The sequence below is a fragment of the Astatotilapia calliptera genome, chromosome 5, assembly GCF_964374335.1.
Source record: "Astatotilapia calliptera chromosome 5, fAstCal68.1, whole genome shotgun sequence".
NCBI classification, from domain to species: Eukaryota; Metazoa; Chordata; class Actinopteri; order Cichliformes; family Cichlidae; genus Astatotilapia; species Astatotilapia calliptera.
The window spans coordinates 3,842,763-3,860,160 of NC_137426.1; the positions used below are offsets into that span (position 1 = coordinate 3,842,763).

Genomic DNA, 17,398 nt, shown 5'->3' on the forward strand with positions numbered 1-17,398 from the left:
AGAGAAACATTCCAAGATCAGAGGATCCTTTAACGTACTGGGGAAATAGGAAGACATCTTATCCGAACCTTTTCCACCCGGGTTTACAGTTTTTGTGTACCCCAGCTCCATCTGAGCCCTATGAGCTGAGGAAATGGTGTCCAAAAACGCAATGGACTGAATGCAAAAGCATTGGATAAACTTGTTTTTCTGAATAGAAATTTATAATAAACTCTGAGTCAAATACATTTAAATGGGTAATGTTACATTCACAATACCTTCATTTTAATTTTCACTTAATGTCATTCACAATATATTTTAAAGATGTCTACAATATTTGCAATGTAAAAAATATAAAATGATTCCATGGAAAGTACAATACCTCACAGTGTATACAAGTATGACTAGGTCATTGAATCAGTGCCTGTTGTGAGTCTCAAGTAAGTTGCCTGCAATGATACTTAAAGTCCAGCAGGTGACAGTATGGAGCAAAACAGCAACACTGTGTCGACACAGTATCGATACAGTTTGGGGAATGTGCTGAAACGCTTCACGAGGCCTCATCTACCCATCACTACCAATAATCAAAATTTAAAATAAATTAACTGAACATTAATTTGCTGAAAGCAAAGAGCCAGAGAGTCTGCTGAGCACGAGCTTTCAGCTTGTGACAGGGGGTTGGGCGAACAGCTCAGGACCGACGCTCCCCTCGCCTCTGATTGGTCCGGGTCGTGAAGTTTTCGCGCCAACGCGCTGCATTGTGGGGGACTGATAACGGAAGTTGTTGTGTCCTGAACAAGTTGGTGGGCTGTGTTGTTTGGCAGTGGGAAAGAGGGGCGCTGTGTTTTGGTTTTTAGATTTGAACTCAGGTTGAAATTATACCTGTCGCGGATGCGGGGCGAAGAGTCTTCGGATTCGGAGTCGAGCAGGATGGAGGAGAGCTCGGTGCGGAGGAGTTTGGAGACGTTGTGTCAGGAGCTGAACATGGACGAACAGACGGCCACAGAAGCTATGGACAACTTTACTGCCATATGGAATACATATACTCTGGAGGTGAATAATGTCCTCTAAATAGTCAGTAGCTGTTTATTGAGTCAGACTCCTGCTAAGCTCATTACTGTAGATTAATTTTCATGTGTAGTGAATGCTAGACCCGGACACGAATACAACAGTTAAAGGGCTCTGTTTTTACTTTCCACGCTGGAGTCGCACCGGTTAGTCGATCGCCACTGTTTATGAACTAATTATATTGCCAGTAAAATGATCGTGCTGATTTATTCCTGTGTCAGAGTCACCCCTGGTTTCAGCCTCTGTAATGCAAAAATACTTAATGTCCAAGGGAAGCTTTAGTACTACAGCAGGTATCAGCTGGATCAAGCTAAATTTATACAATATAATAAACTAAAAATAGATGAGACTAAAGACAGCGTATATAGATTTATTTGGCATTTATTTTGTTGAGCTGTTGTTGTCATATGTTGTTTATTGTTTGGGTTGCTGTGATGGCGTGAGTTTCTGATAAAGTAGACACTAGAGTAATCGTAATGTTTTATTTATTGAATGTAACTACTGTCCAGAACCACAGTCTTTGGTCATATCAGGGTTTGGACTGAATAACAAAAAGGGGGAAACGTATTGTTACCACTGACCTTGGTCATGAATTTTTTTTATAAACATAAAGACGCTTAACTTGTTTATGTCAAGCCTGTTCTTGTATACAGGGAGTGCAGAATTATTAGGCAAATGAGTATTTTGTCCACATCATCCTCTTCATGCATGTTGTCTTACTCCAAGCTGTATAGGCTCTAAAGCCTACTACCAATTAAGCATATTAGGTGATGTGCATCTCTGTAATGAGAAGGGGTGTGGTCTAATGACATCAACACCCTATATCAGGTGTGCATAATTATTAGGCAACGTCCTTTCCTTTGGCAAAATGGGTCAAAAGAAGGACTTGACAGGCTCAGAAAAGTCAAAAATAGTGAGATATCTTGCAGAGGGATGCAGCAGTCTCAAAATTGCAAAGCTTCTGAAGCGTGATCATCGAACAATCAAGCGTTTCATTCAAAATAGTCAACAGGGTCACAAGAAGCGTGTGGAAAAACCAAGGCGCAAAATAACTGCCCATGAACTGAGAAAAGTCAAGCATGCAGCTGCCAAGATGCCACTTGCCACCAGTTTGGCCATATTTCAGAGCTGCCTTGTCCTTGCAAAGAAAGGTGGCTATATTGGTCGCTGATTTGTTTTTGTTTTGTTTTTGAATGTCAGAAATGTATATTTGTGAATGTGGAGATGTTATATTGGTTTCACTGGTAAAAAATAAATAATTGAAATGGGTATATATTTGTTTTTTGTTAAGTTGCCTAATAATTATGCACAGTAATAGTCACCTGCACACACAGATATCCCCCTAAAATAGCTAAAACTAAAAACAAACTAAAAACTACTTCCAAAAACATTCAGCTTTGATATTAATGAGTTTTTTGGGTTCATTGAGAACATGGTTGTTGTTCAATAATAAAATTATTCCTCAAAAATACAACTTGCCTAATAATTCTGCACTCCCTGTACTAGTGTGGGTGGGTAAAGCTGTGCAGTAATTTAAAGAGTGCTTGTGGTATAGGGATGCACCACTGATGAAATTTTAGATTTTTTTTTATTCATTTAAATGCATAAAATTCATGACAATGTTGTTTATTGAAAATTAAAATGAAAAACAATAAATGGGAATTATTTGAAACCGTGAGTCATGCAAAGATAGCCTACTCTGTGTAACTACTCCATGCTCTTAAACTTTGTTTCATTATTGTGTTCATTTCCTGTTTTCATGCTTGTCTTATTTGTTCTGTAAAGTGTCCTTGAGTGTTTTGAAAGGTGCTTTTAAATAAAATTTATTATTATTAAAACTTAAGTAGAATCCAAAAATTTAAACATGGATAAAAGCAGGAAAGGATATTTTTAAAAAACACAGACACACTCTTATAAGTATAATGTTGATTCCTAATTCATATTTATGAAGCTGTAACAGCAAAATGTTTTCTGATCAGTTTGATGTTTCTTGACTAAAAAGATGAATATGATTGTGCATCACGCAGCTGTTTGATCACAAAGCTTTCTGTTTATGTTATGTATCAAAGACAGATGTGTAAATGTTGTGTTGCTGTTTCTCTGCAGGGAGATGTTGTACACTGGCTAGCATGTTCGCTGTATTCAGCCTGCAGGAAGGGGTCCACTCCCACAGTGGGCAAAGGGCTGATGGAGGGAAACTGTGTCTCGCTGACCAGGATTCTTCGCTCCTCGAAACTCAGGTGAATCTCTGTCAGCTCTGCGCGACCTGACTGTGCAGTTTAAGAAAAATGTAGCAACTGATAAAGCAGTGAAAACATCAGTGTGCCGAATAAATTATGAGGTGGTAACTTACCTGGTTTTAGATGACTGATGGTGAAGAAAAGACTCAGATTCAGTGTCTTCTTTACAGATAACACAGAAAGTGAAAGATTTTTCTGTATTATCTGTAGAAAAATGTGACCATAAACGATGAATGTTTACAAACTGAAATCCTTTAAAAAGTGTGTTACAACATTTCCAGTTAAGTTTTAATGGGAGCCTATCCTCCATTGTTTTGTGTTTGAACATGTACACTTCTGCTTGTTCTGTCCCTTCCTCAGTCTGATCCAGTTCTTCTCCAAGATGAGGAAGTGGGCCGACATGTCCAAGCTCTCGCAGGACTTCAGGCTCCGAATGGAGCGCCTGGAACGCAACTTTGAGGTCTCCACGGTGATTTTCCGCAAGTTTGAACCCATCTTCATGGACATGTTTCAGAATCCGCAGGGAACCGACCCGCCACGGCAACCACGCAGCAGGAAGCACAGGTAACACACACGGAGCTGCTGGTCTAACCCTTGGTTAACATTCTTGTAAAGTTCTATATCTAAAGTATTAAGATTTAAGTTTGAAGGTGTTTGCTTTAAATCCTTCTGATGCCTGACTTTGCAGTGCAAATTATATTAAAGTACATTCAGTTTTCGACACTGCTTAGCTATAAATTTGCTTACTATAGATTTAATTTTGTAGTGAATGTATTTTAGAGCTTCATGTAAAAAAAGCACCTGAGCAATAATAATGAAGGGATTCTCACTTTATTTAAATGCGTAGTTCCATGCTAAACATGGGCTGTCTTTAGCAGAAGCTTCTGTAAATTTCACAAATTCACTTTATTGGTGACTTTAAGCCCAGAGAGGACAGGACGTCCTTTTAGTCCTAAATTTCACTAATGCTGGTTAATTCATGTAGCCGTATGAACATCACAGAGGACAAATTCTCTTAAAAGCTCTCCTGTTTATCAGAGGTATGCTTTCCTCCTGTCAACAGCAGCTCATACCAGAAAGATAGAACACATTTGATTTTGGACACAGGGTCGTTTTTGTTTTGTTTTTTGTGATCTTGTCTCATACCATCTTTGCCTCTGGTTAGTTACTCTGACCACACACTTAGTCACCAGCCTTCAGTCTGGAAACGCAGAGATTTTATTCTCGTTGTCACATTTAGTCAATACACACAGCATGACCGTGTCCTCTCTCTGGGTCTGCAGGCGGCTGCCCTGTCACATCAGTGATGTGTTCAAGTTCTGCTGGACTCTGTTTGTCTACACTAAAGGTACCCACTACTAAGCTTGAAAGGACACTTTACATTTTCGAATAACTGATTTCACAAATAATTATGTGCTAAATTTTTTTTCTCCGTTTTAGTTTCTTTAAATACAGCTACTAAAATAATTATTATTCATTACAGCCGTGATATATGATGTAACTGTGTGTTTCTGTTTGTGAAGGGAACTTCCGTATGATTGGGGATGACCTGGTGAACTCGTACCACCTGCTTCTCTGCTGTCTGGACTTGGTGTTTGGAAATGCTCTGCTCTGTGCCAACAGGAAAGACCTCATCAACCCGACGTTCAGAGGTGGGGGACCTGTGTGGTTGTCTCAAAGCGTTTTTAGACTAATTGCAAGACCGATTTTTAAAACTTTCAGTTATGTGTTATCTTTTCCACAATGCATTCCCAGAAAGCTCTACATTGATTAACTCCTCAGGTTTTTGTTTCCTAAACAGCTGATCATTGTTTACACTTTTACAGCTGTGATCAGAAATGTTACATCAGGGCGATTAATCACAACATGACAAATTCCTTTTATATGATCAGTGTTTTACGTTTGTACAGTGAGACACTGATTTGCTTCTCGGGAAATTCAGTTTGGGGAATAAACTCTGAGCAGCTGAGGATCACAAAATCTAAAATCAGGTTTTATCAAGCAGAAAATGTAATCTTAGGATCGAGTAGCTCAGAGTTTTCACTAAACCTGCTTTTTGGAACAGGCTGTTGTTGCTCCAGTACCCTCACAGTACATTGGTTCATTTGTGTGTCTGTGTGCAGGTCTGCCTGCTGCGTACCGTGCTGATGGACATATTTCCTCTGATGAGCCTCCTCCATGTGTGTTGGAGAGATTGTGCGAGCTCCACGACGGGCTGGTGGTGGAGGCTAAAGGCATCAAGCAGCACTACTTCAAACCTTACATACAGAAGCTCTTTCAGAAACAGGTGCATTCGATTTATCCTAAACACATGCATACATGTGTTTAATCATTACAGTTCTTTTCCAGCTTTTTTCATTATTTATTTTTAATTTTTTTCAAGCAGTAATTTTGTTTCCCTCCAATCTGCTGCTACCTCACATTTCTCACCAATCAGATCCTGAAAGGTCACGATGAGCTTTTGACTGAACTCTTGGATCCTCAGAACTTCATCGATAACAAGTGAGCAACAAGAGAACAGAAAACAGCTTGTGCTCTTCCCTCTTCTTTCTGTTTTAGAAATGTAGATCCATTTATGTGTGTGTTTGCAGTAAAGCCATAAACAGGGAGTATGAGGAGTATGTGCTGACGGTGGGAGACTTCGATGAGCGAGTGTTTCTGGGAGCCGATGCCGACGAGGAGATCGGCACTCCAAGGAAGATCGTTCAGGAGCCACCTGCCAGCCAACAGCTGCAGCAACATGTGGAGAAGGTAAACACACACACACACCATTAACAACACACACTGAAGGTATAGTCACCAACAAAAGATTTGAAACACCTGCCAGAAAATACCAGGTCACCAGTAAATCAAACATAAGACTGAGAAGAAAAAGTGATTTTCGATTTAAATAATCGAGGTTTTCATAATAAAGTGCGAGGTGAATGCAAAATCCATTTGATAAAGTTTGTATTAAAGCAACAATTATTGACCAATGTTAGTAAATTACTAAGAAAATAAAAGGAATAACAGGAAAACCACTGCTTTTACTTTTAATGTAGTTTAAATAAAGAATAAATGGGCCCAGCCCAGGATGAACTATTTTGTCTTTAAGCACGGATTTAAAAGCAGCCAACAAAGGAGTAGATCTGATATGAAGCAGCAATCTAAAGCTCAACTACAAAAAGTGTGATCCTTCTTTGATTCAAACCTGGATCAGCGAACTCAATAAAAAGTCACAGAGATGGAAAAAACCATTGTGGTGTTACTTCAAGGAAATTTACTCTCTCCCTCTCTCTATGCAGTCTGCCTCTCTCGCCCCCTCCACCCCTCTGACCGGACGAGTGTACCTGAAGGAGAAGGACCTGCTCGTCACTCCCGTCTCCTCGGCGACACAGAGTGTCAGCAGGCTGCAGAGCATGGTGGCTGGTTTAAGGACGGCCCCCAGTGACCATCTGATGCAGATCTTCAAGTCAGTCTTTTTTCTTCTTTTTATTTGTCTTTGCAGAACTACAGCACCAGTGTCCAAACTTCAGACTCGTACTGTACTGTACTTATCTTGAGCATGAAAATAGTGAAAGGAATACATTTAAATTAGAGGAGAAAGACTGTATACTGTAGATTTAACAGTGTGAGTAAAGAGTAGAGGAAAAAGGAGAAAAAGTGATTCAATCATGATCATTAGTCTGTGGTTTTATGAGTAAAATTGTTTGACTCAGTCATTTTTAGTTTTTCTGTCAGGGTGTTTTGAGCAGGACTCTTTGATCCCCACCTCCTCTTGTCTGTAGAGTCTTTGAACCTTGTGGTGGGAGGGGTCAGAGCAATGTGGGGCATGTGCATGTAGTAGGAGTTTCTTAAATTGTTTATGAAATGCTACCATATGTAAGTTTCACCAGCATCCTGTTCCTACTCTACCATTTTGGACTCCAGTTGCTAGCTAATGAACTCAGTATAGCAGGAAATGAACCGGTTTGTTTTGGTGTGATTGTGCCAGGACGATTAGGATATCTGTTATCAGCTGCAGTGTAAGACACTGAAGCTGCGGTCTATTGTACTACACAATGAAAGGTGTCATTACTCAGCTGAATGATACTGTAGATAACTACAACATCACCCTGATTAGCCTGCAGGTAGGGAAATGTAAGATGAGAAAATCCTCATCTTGAAAAGCTTGAATTCTCAGACAGATTTTTTAAAAAGGCTAATATTTATTATTATTATTATTAGTAGTAGTAGTAGTAGTAATATTATTATTATTATTATTAAGTATTTAATATTTAGTGGCAATTCATGTATCATTTAAGAGAAATAAAAAAACAATAAGAGTTTGAATATTAGTGAAATGGACTGTAAGCATTCAGTTACCATGGATCTATTTTCATATATTTCTGAATCATTAAAAATCCTTTGAACATTTCTTTTGAGTCACAGTTACATCCTCCAGTAGATGAAAGCACGAGACATAACCAAGAATAACACAAGAGTTTACAGAAACAAATGTTACAATAATGCGCTTTTCATAAGACGCATGATCCTGAAACCAGTATCACTCAGTCCCTTTGTGGTGTTTTCTATACTCAATAATGTAAAAACATTTGTTTTGCCTTTGTTCTTATTGAAGGTCCTGCTCCAGAGATCCCACAGAGTCCATACTGACCCGAGTGAAGACACTGGGACAAACCTTCAAAGAACATTACACCAACGACTTGGAGGACACGCCTGGCTCTCATATAGGTAGAACACAGACGGTGGTTTGAGGAGAGGTGTCTTCAGTGTTTAACAGACGAGAGGTTTTTGGTGATGACTAATGGAATCTCACTGTTGTGCACTTTTCTACTCCGATCACTGAATCATTTTTCTGCAGTATGAATTAAAATAGTATTAATTAAACTATGCTGGCTGTCAGACTCACCAAAATCCCTGTAAAGCATAAATGCATGTGTGTCTTTTGTTCCAGACTTTGCAGAGAACCGTCTAAAGCTGGCTGAGATCCTCTACTACAAGATCCTGGAGAACGTCATGGTCCAGGAGACCAGACGGCTGCCTGGCAGAGACATGAGCGTAAGCAGCAGTCAGAGCGTGTTTCATACAATAATGAGCCACTCGCACACCACAAGTCATTTTTACTATCCTACCTCAACGTAGATTGTTCTCCACACAACACTGACATCATTCCTCATCTGATGAGGCCTGTATGTATCTCTATCTCTAATTATACCTGTGGGTATAATTAAATATAAATTTATGTTGCGTAGTAGCATCAGACTCAGTGTTTCTCACTCATATGTCAGTCACAAAAACGATTATGCAGTTGTCAACTACTGGATGAGATGCACGGATCGAAGACGCAGCTAATTTATATCGAGCACTAGAGCAGGGCGATATGGCCAAAAATATTTATCACGATATATATTTGAAAATTTGCGATAACGATATAACTGACGATATAATTGATGCGAGACAAAATACTCCACAACATTACTAGCGCAAAAAGACAACCTTCCATTTATTTTCACTTAAACAAGAAGCTGGTTTTTATGTACATTAAAGCTTTATAAAAATGTAACAGTGCAAATGCAAATTCCTTGCTGAAAGTTTAACCCAAAGGCATTTCCAGTAGAAATGGGCTGACATATCCTGAGCATAACCATGTATAATATCCACTGAAGTTAAAAAGAGGTGCTTTGCAACATTAAACTGCAGTGTGCAGTACGTATTTTTCGGACCATAAAGTGCACGGGATAATAAGGCACATTAAGCGAAACAAAGCAGTCAGATAAATCAAACTTTATTAAACTCATTCTTCTTGCTTCCTCCACTTCTGTACCATTGATTCATTAATGTTGAATTCTCTGGCAGCTGCTCTATTCCCATGTTGTTGCAGTATATTAATGACTAACCTCGTATTGTGGATGGATTATCTCAGTTGTTCTCCTGACTGAAGTTTGGTCCGTTTACAGCATCCTGCCATGCGATTGCATTTGTCTCTAACCATGAAGAACCTTCACGTTAACTTTTATAAGTGGAAAAGTGTTAGTGTTCGTCCTCCAGCTTCACTGTTTATGTTATGCTAACATAGCTGTGTCGCTAGCGATCACGTAGCACATCATTATATACCAGCTAGCCCAACTTCAGTAACCCTACAAACGTCACCACTGTTTAGTTTCCTGTCTTCATTTATGTTGGAATTGATAGCAGAGCTGTACGTTTGAATTTTTTCAGAAATCTCTCAGTCAGAACATGCTATATCATGCTTAGGTAACTAGCGAAACTAGCGAGCTAACTTCCGCTAGCTTCCTGCTAACTTCTAACTCCGTTAAATGTAATAACTTTTGTTTTCATGGATGCCTGGAAGTTAAACTTCATAGTTACACCTGGTAAAGCAGCAATGCTGATCGTTTTATTAAAGATGAAATAATTTAGACAGTTTTCAACTCTCAGTGATGCTGCAGTGTTCGTTTGACCTGAAGTCAAATATACAGAGTTTGGGACCCAGATTACTCCCAGATTTAAGAGCATCTTAGTCCGACAAATACGACAATAACAACGGCCGCTTGCATGTTCTGCAAAAAAATGTGCTTTGTTGTGTATCTGACGGACAAACACCAAACCAGTTCCACATCATGGAAGTTGCACCATTTTTACAAACCAATTCTGGTTCCTCAACAGTCGGCCATGTGCGTATGAAAACAAAGGCACTGCGCATGCGCGTTTTACTCCCATTCTATCGCGATATTTCATTTTCCTATCGTTGCCTAACATTATACCGGTATTACCGTGAACGGTATAATATGGCCCAGCCCTATCGAGCACCCCCAAAACCCGGGCAGCAAGCCAGACTGTAGTGAAAACACAGAAGAATGCTAACACAGATGTCTGTAGAGTCTCTGGCTCAAGTTTAAAGGTGTGTTTGTGTTGTCAGGTTTTGCTGGAGCAGGATATCTTCCACTGTTCCCTGATGGCGTGCTGTCTGGAGGTGGTGCTGTTCGCCTACAGCTCCCAGAGGACCTTTCCTTGGATCATCAGTGTCTTCAAACAGGTTCCTTTCTACTTCTTTAAGGTAATAGACGCTTAGAGCACACGCGCACACACACACACAACCTTTGCTGAATAAAGGGTTAAAAAAAAAAAATCTAGACCACTAAAATCAATTTCCATCTTTGTTGCATCTGCTTAAAGTCATTAAACCAGATGCAGTACAGATGTTTAAATGAACAGCTCCTGTTTCCGGATTGATGAGTAAATAAAACCTGTCCTCTCCCCAAGCAGTTTGGGGTTTTTCACCACTCTGGATTGATTTAGTGTGTTTGTGTGCACAGGTGATCGAGGTGTTTATCCGCTCCGAGGAGGGCCTGTCCAGAGACATGGTGAAACATCTGAACTCCATCGAGGAGCAGGTTCTGGAGTGCAGGGCGTGGACCACAGACTCTGCCCTGTGGAGCGCCTTGCAGGCTGCAGGGAACAAGGTTCCCACAGTGGAGGAGGTCAGAGGAACACACATAATCCATAATAATTATAATATTGATAAAAACCTCCAAACTGTCTAGAAATACAAGCTCTCTCAATGTGCTTTGCATAATTTGTCTCTAAAGGCTCAAATAGAAATTTTAATAAACATAAAATGTCTCAAGTCTAATTTTTCATCATAAAGAGGATCAGTCCCATAAACACAATACTGGTGAAGACTATGAGGCCAAGAGGCAAGTGAAGAAAGATTTACATAGGAAATCACTGAAGTGGGAGCTATTAGACTAATTTCCAGCTTCATAATTTTATCTTTGGACTCTACTGGAGCAGCTTTGCATGAATCACATGTTGAGAACTTGGTGCAGCTCCTGAGATCATCAATTGTATGGGGGGAAAATGTTACTTTTTCTGTAACTGTCAACTTTCAAGTTGAAAAAACATTTACCATTCATATCATCCACAAATATGAATTTGTCTGAATCACAACATGAAATTTCTCTCTTTTTTTTTTTATCTGAAAGTGTTAGATAATACAGTATTAGATAAGAGCATATCAGATTCAGGAAGTTGGGAGTGCACAGTGCAGTTGAAACGCATAACTAACAGGTGGGCGGGGCTTGTGTGTCAGAAGTCTTCAATAAACACTAAATCTCATCTCTTTCTGCAGGTGAATTTTTCCTCCAGTCTTGACACAGGTTCTGCTTCTGGATCTTGTTCTGTCAGTGGAGGGCAGTCCCACCTGCCCATGGTGGCCCTCTCACCCATCATCCATCCCCGCATCAGGGAGTTCAGGTCCGGCCTGGGCAGCGCCCGTAAAGGTGGGTCTCTAAGCCGGGCGGGTCTTCAGGTTGTTTTTGTAACTTAATGTTAAATTTTTTGTTTTCTCTTCACCTCTTCCAGATGTGCCTCCCTCTCCACTGTCCGTACATGACAGGTACAGCTCTCCTGCAGCTGGCAGCGCGAAACGGCGTCTCTTCGGTGACGACCCACCAGCTCCGTCACCAGGCCTGAACGCCGGCTTAAGCCCAATGTCCTCTCCAGCAAAGAGGCTGACCTTTGGCACAAGCAGCACCCTGAAGATCGCAGGACAGGGGACACAAACCACCGTCCTGAGTATCCCACTGCCAGGTGCTTACACCTTACACCATTCCTGTTTCACTGTTGTCATGGTTGCATCATCAGCCAAAACAGGATAAAATTACATATTTTTTATTTATTTCTTTTTTTAAACCTCCCTGGCACTGAATAAGCTGAACTGCCACCAAAAACAGAGACTTGGAGCATTCGCATTTGCATTTCTTTACACAGAGTATTCAGGCTCCATACAGAAGAAGGTCAAACCCTCAAACTGAGACGGTGTTAGTACCTTGCTCTGATGCTGGACATGGATTTAAGCCTCTATCCCTGACATGCTGATAGTTTTCTTTGCTAAAATAAGTCCACATAAACGTTCAGGCAGTTGGTTTTTCCTGCTAAACATCTGTTTGTGGGAATATCTGCAGGTACAAATAACACTGACCGCACCATCACGCTGATCCCGGTTCAGCCGTGTGATTCTTCTGCTCCCATCACGGCTCAGTTCCTGCTGACCGCCTCCCCGAGCCGGCCCACCGCCGTTGCCACGACCTCTGATACCCAAGCAGGAAATGGACGACCAAGACGCACAGGATCACTCGCTCTCTTCTTCAGGAAGGTACAGACTGTGAAAGGAGTGTGACATTTTACGACAGGCTGGTTTCATAAAAATCTCTAGTTATAAATTTAAGAATTTAGAATTTGATATTGTTATGTTTCTATAACCTGATCACTCTACTCTTTTTGTCTGGGAAAGAAACGCATTAATAAATAAACCTTAAAATGTGCAGAACATAATACAGGTTCCAGTTTAGATGATAAACATCCCACTAGAGCTACAACCAACAATTCAGATTTAATCTCTTGATTTCTTTTTCCTCCTTCCCGCTCAAAAAAAAAAAAAAAAACAGAGCCCTTTTTTTATTTGTATTTTTGTTCACATAAAATGTCTCTTTCAGATCTTTGATCAGAACTTTGTATGTCATGCATTACACTGGTGGTTAGAGTAATACAGTTTCATTCTCTCTGAATATGAAAATAAGTAAGAACTAAATACTTTTCAGTTTTAAGATGTTTACTCGAGTAACATGAGCTGCATTAGCCACTGCCCTCCATACATTTATCTTTGACATTTTATTTTTCTACTTGTACAGCAGCTGGAAATGATGAATTATGAAATTTGCAGGACATATAAATCTCGTCCCTCTGCCCTTGCAGGTGTATCACCTGGCTAGCGTACGTCTGAGGGATTTGTGTGTGAAGCTGGACATCTCGTCCGATCTGCGAGGGAAAATCTGGACTTGTTTCGAGCACTCTCTGGTCCACTGTACCGATCTGATGAAGGACCGGCACCTCGACCAGCTGCTGCTGTGCAGCATTTACATCATTTCCAAGGTGAGAACCTGGAGAAAAGCTTCACATTTAATTAAGAAGAACGTATGGCAGCTGTTTTTAAACCGCCTGAGGCTGCTGCGCTGGCTTGCTGGGAAATGTCTTTCTGGCATTTTAGCACTGTTTTGCAGGAAAACCAGGCTGAGTCAGCCAGAGAAAAGCAGACAGTTTATTCACAACATTTTATCCTTTAGCTGTCTTAGCTGTCAGTATAGTTTCTCCGATGGAGAATACATTTAATACATGCAGGCTGTTACTAACCTTGCAAATGAAGCCCAGCTGAAAGTTTGAGCAGCATCAACTGTGTCACATCATCGCAGTAGTGTGTATGTATCCTGTTCATTTGTTCTTTTCATAATTGAGCCCAAGTTTCTTTTCCACTGCTGGAAATTCAACTACTAGAACAAAAGAAACATGTGCTTGTAGTAGAGGTAAGGATACCTGAGTTTAGAATCACCTGTGTATTAACGTGATATTTCTCCAGAACAACTTACTAGAAGGAACAGGGCGTCTAGTTTAAGAAATCAATTTTGTTTGTACATCTCTTGACTCCTTCCTTCCTTCCTTCCTTCCTTCCTTGTAGATCACCAAAGACACTCACACCTTCCAGGACATCATGAAATGTTACCGCAGCCAGCCGCAGGCCAACAGCCACGTGAGAAACCCCTTTAACACAAGCTAATTACTGATTCTCTTAATCAGTAATGTTATGTTTGTAGAGGCTCCACTCTTACACTCTGTGTTTATACATGTAGGTGTACCGCAGCGTCTTACTGCGTCGCACTCCCAGAGAGCAGGTGGCTGATGAAAACATGGAGGTGGATCCTGTTTCGGGTGGAGAATGTAAGCTCTCACAGACATATGTTTCATAATGACTTGCTTTAATGTAGCATCAAAGCAGCAGTGTTTATTGGCAGCCGTATTTCATGAACATTTCTAATCAGTTGTTGCATTTAAAGACTGGCAGCATCTTCTGCACAGCAGTTTGATATCTGAATTTAACCTTTTAAGATGTTTGAGGTTAGTCAGGGATTCTCTCTTTATTATTTATTTATGTATTTGTACACGCTGAAAGCTTCAGGTAAACTTGTGACTTTTTACAGATGGCGCTCTGATGGCTGACACGTTATCCATCTTTTTTTATGCTTTTCATCAGACATATAGTCTATAGTGTTATCTTCAGGGGAATAAAAAATATACATGTATTAGCTGAGAACATCCATCTGTGTGTATTCTACCACCTCCATCTGCCCCAGCAGCCGACACTCATGCTGTACAAACATAAAATACTTAAACTGCAGTAGATAAATCTGACTAAGACCTGGAAACGTCTCAGATTCTCAAACTGTCTCAACTGAGCTCCTCCTTCCAGACACCGTCCATAGGAAGTGCACTGGTGACTTCCCACAGCTGAAGCTCTCTGGCTTCACTCTCCCCTCACTCATGCACAACACCCAGCTAGACTTCATCTCCTCTACCTAAAGCACCTACTCCTTCCTCCCCACCTGGATCAGGCAGTTCCCCCTTTTCCAGCTGAGAACCTACAGCCTTAGATTAACTGAGAGAAATGCTAATTAGCTTTAACATTATTTCAGTTATGGTCCCATATTAGGACTCATCAGAGGGGATTTGACCAGTCTAATTCTGGGGCACGAGTGCTTTGAAAATATGCACGAAAACGTCCCAATAAAGAAAGAAATAGAGAAATGACAAAGTTGTTTTAATACATGAGGAAAAACACGACATCGAGTATGATCAGACCGAAGGAGGAGATACTAGAGCTTGTGTTATGCCACCCAAAGTAAAAAATTGATTCAACCCACTATTTAGGTATATGACAGGAAGAGGAAACAGTGGAGGGAAATTAACGATGTAGTTAAGTGATAGAAAAGCAGGACTTTAAGCAGCTGGCTGAAAAGCTGATGATATGAGGAAGGAAAAAGTGGAGCTCGATATTTGATAAATTACTCAAAACCGTTAATTTGCTTTTCTCTTCAGCTGCAGAGAAAACCAATCAGCACTCGGGAAACTTAAACTGCAGCCAATCAGGAGGGGAGGAGGAGCGTGGTGACCTCATCCAGTTTTACAACACTGTGTACGTCCTGAAGATGAAGAGCTTTGCTCTGCGATACGCCACCAGCGATAACCGGGTACGCTCCTGTCGTTACCTGTCTCCAAGGTAACGATATTATTGCGTGGGTGAATGTTTGTTCTTGTTTGACGTGGCTGTGTCGGTTCCTCCAGGCGGACGCTCCTCCTCTCTCTCCGTTTCCGTCGGTCCGGGCTCAGCCTCTGTCTCCTCGCCGGATCTCTCAGAGACACTCGCTCTACGTCTCCCCTCACAAGAACTCAGCAGGCTGTCTCACGCCGAACTCCTACACCTACAGGATAAACAGCAGCCCGTCTAAGGCAAGAACACACTGTCACTCACACACATGGCGCCAAAGAGTCTCTGTAACAGGACCGGGCTGTATCTGCGATAAAACACAATGTGCCGTTAGTTCTATAAGGTTGTAAAGGACGGCACATCCATCGAAGACTCTGAGCCAAATGGATGAAACAGTTCTGTGCTTCATAGCTGTTGTATCACTCGGCCTGATTGGGACACAGAAATGTGTTGTTTTACACTTTTCTCTGAAGTGTCTGTTGTTCAGTGTTGTTTAACTTCCCAAAACTTTTTAGTCATCTTTTTCGATTCACATTGTAGTGATGATTATATGCAGGCGCTTCTAATATTCTTGTGAATTTATAGTTGGGGGTCTCTCCCCTTTCGCAATAAGTGCCCAGAAGCATTTCAAAGATGGCTGCAGAGTGGTGGGTTTTGCTTCTAAAAGACTGTTGTATTTAACCGTTTCAGCTGAGTAAGGTCCTGTAACTCCTAAACTTTCTGTTGATAATTTTAGTCTCATTTAAATCTTGGTCCTTGGTCTCATCAGTGTAATCAGTCATCATCTAGAACAAAGTCTTAAAAAGTGTTGATGGTCTGTAGAAACAGCCTCACAGTTTATTAAAAAAGTGTTTTAAACACTGCTCAGGATACATGAAAGGTTTTGTACTAGTTTGTTGTCGTTATCAATAGCTGTTTGTGTGTTGGGAGGGTGTTAAGAGCTCTGATGTACAGCTGGGACATAAATCCAGATTTACAAAAATCCTTCCAGGAAAATATCCTCTACAGATTAGATTTTAAAAAAAAAAAACATTTATCATTCATATCATCCACAAATATGAATTTGTCTGAATCACACCATGAAATTTCTTTTTTTTTCTTTTTTTTTTTTTATCTGAAAGTGTTAGATAATACAGTATTAGATAGTGAGAGTGCACAGTGCAGTTAAAACTCATAACTAACAATAATACACTATAAAAATAAAATGGAAGCAATGCTTCAGTGTGTCCTTTCCTCTCTGCAGGAGCTGTCAGACATCAACCGGATGATCCGGCAGGGCTGCGTGAGCAGGAAGAGAGCCTTCAACATGGAGGGGGACGTCATGATGTCGTCGGCATGCGACTCCCCGAGTAAGAGGGCGTGTCCGGAGAACGGCAGCAGCCCAGATGTGCTGCTGAAGCGCCTCCAGGATGTCGTGTCGGAGCGGCAGAGTCACTGATGGGCCGACAGAGGGACAGAAACTCAAACCTGAAACTCTGCCAGGAAAGTAATGAAGCATTAAGATTAACGGCTCCTCAGGTTCAAAAAGAAAAATCCAGCGACACACAGAGACGTGTTTGATTTCAGGAAACGTAAAGCTAAGGTGCCTGTTTTATGTCTCACATTTGATTTTAATCCAAGGGCACAAGACACCGAACGCACAGCGATATTGATGCTTTTCTTGTTTTATCCACAGCAAGTTGTAGTTCTGCTTCCTGTCTGTCGATCACATTGTTTGATCCACATCACGAAACAAAACTCACACAAGAGGCGAAACGCTCACTGAGAGTTGCGTTACGTCTTTGCACAGAGGTGCTTGTTATATTCGTGTTCAATCCTCGGTGTGACTCACGTTCAGTTCCTTTCAGTTTTAATCCCGCCCCTTTAATTTAATCAACCAATCCGCTTGAATCAGAGGTCCCGTTTTTGATCTTTGAGCTTTTAATTGTTCAGTTGCCTCCACTCAGACTTACTGCCAGTTTGTCCTAGTGGCCACCTGTAGTAATGCACCTGAAATTCCACAGGGAAAGGGTTTTTGCTTTCCCGCAAACCT

The 17,398-nt window shown here is 40.9% G+C and overlaps 1 protein-coding gene across 1 annotated transcript; it reads left to right on the top strand.

Annotated features, from left to right (window-relative positions):
• Nucleotides 1-510: 510 nt before the first annotated feature.
• On the top strand, nt 511-17,177 carry rbl1 (retinoblastoma-like 1 (p107)). The gene is made up of 22 exons (XM_026166706.2): nt 511-1,032; nt 3,154-3,287; nt 3,648-3,851; nt 4,571-4,635; nt 4,811-4,939; nt 5,411-5,574; nt 5,725-5,789; nt 5,879-6,038; nt 6,572-6,738; nt 7,888-8,000; nt 8,224-8,327; nt 10,189-10,326; nt 10,586-10,750; nt 11,401-11,551; nt 11,634-11,861; nt 12,236-12,426; nt 13,026-13,202; nt 13,783-13,854; nt 13,955-14,042; nt 15,198-15,349; nt 15,444-15,608; nt 16,610-17,177. Exons 1-22 carry the CDS (start codon nt 871-873, stop codon nt 16,802-16,804), a joined length of 3,189 nt encoding a protein of 1,062 aa, XP_026022491.1. The 5' UTR covers nt 511-870; the 3' UTR covers nt 16,805-17,177.
• Nucleotides 17,178-17,398: the final 221 nt, after the last annotated feature.

Bases quoted from the DNA above. Each gene is read 5' to 3' on its own strand.
- rbl1 (XM_026166706.2), top strand. From the start codon at position 871: ATGCGGGGCGAAGAGTCTTCGGATTCGGAGTCGAGCAGGATGGAGGAG. The intron at 1,033-3,153 runs GTGAATAATGTC...GTTTCTCTGCAG, and splicing joins GGAATACATATACTCTGGAG to GGAGATGTTGTACACTGGCT. The intron at 11,862-12,235 runs GTGCTTACACCT...GAATATCTGCAG, and splicing joins CCTGAGTATCCCACTGCCAG to GTACAAATAACACTGACCGC.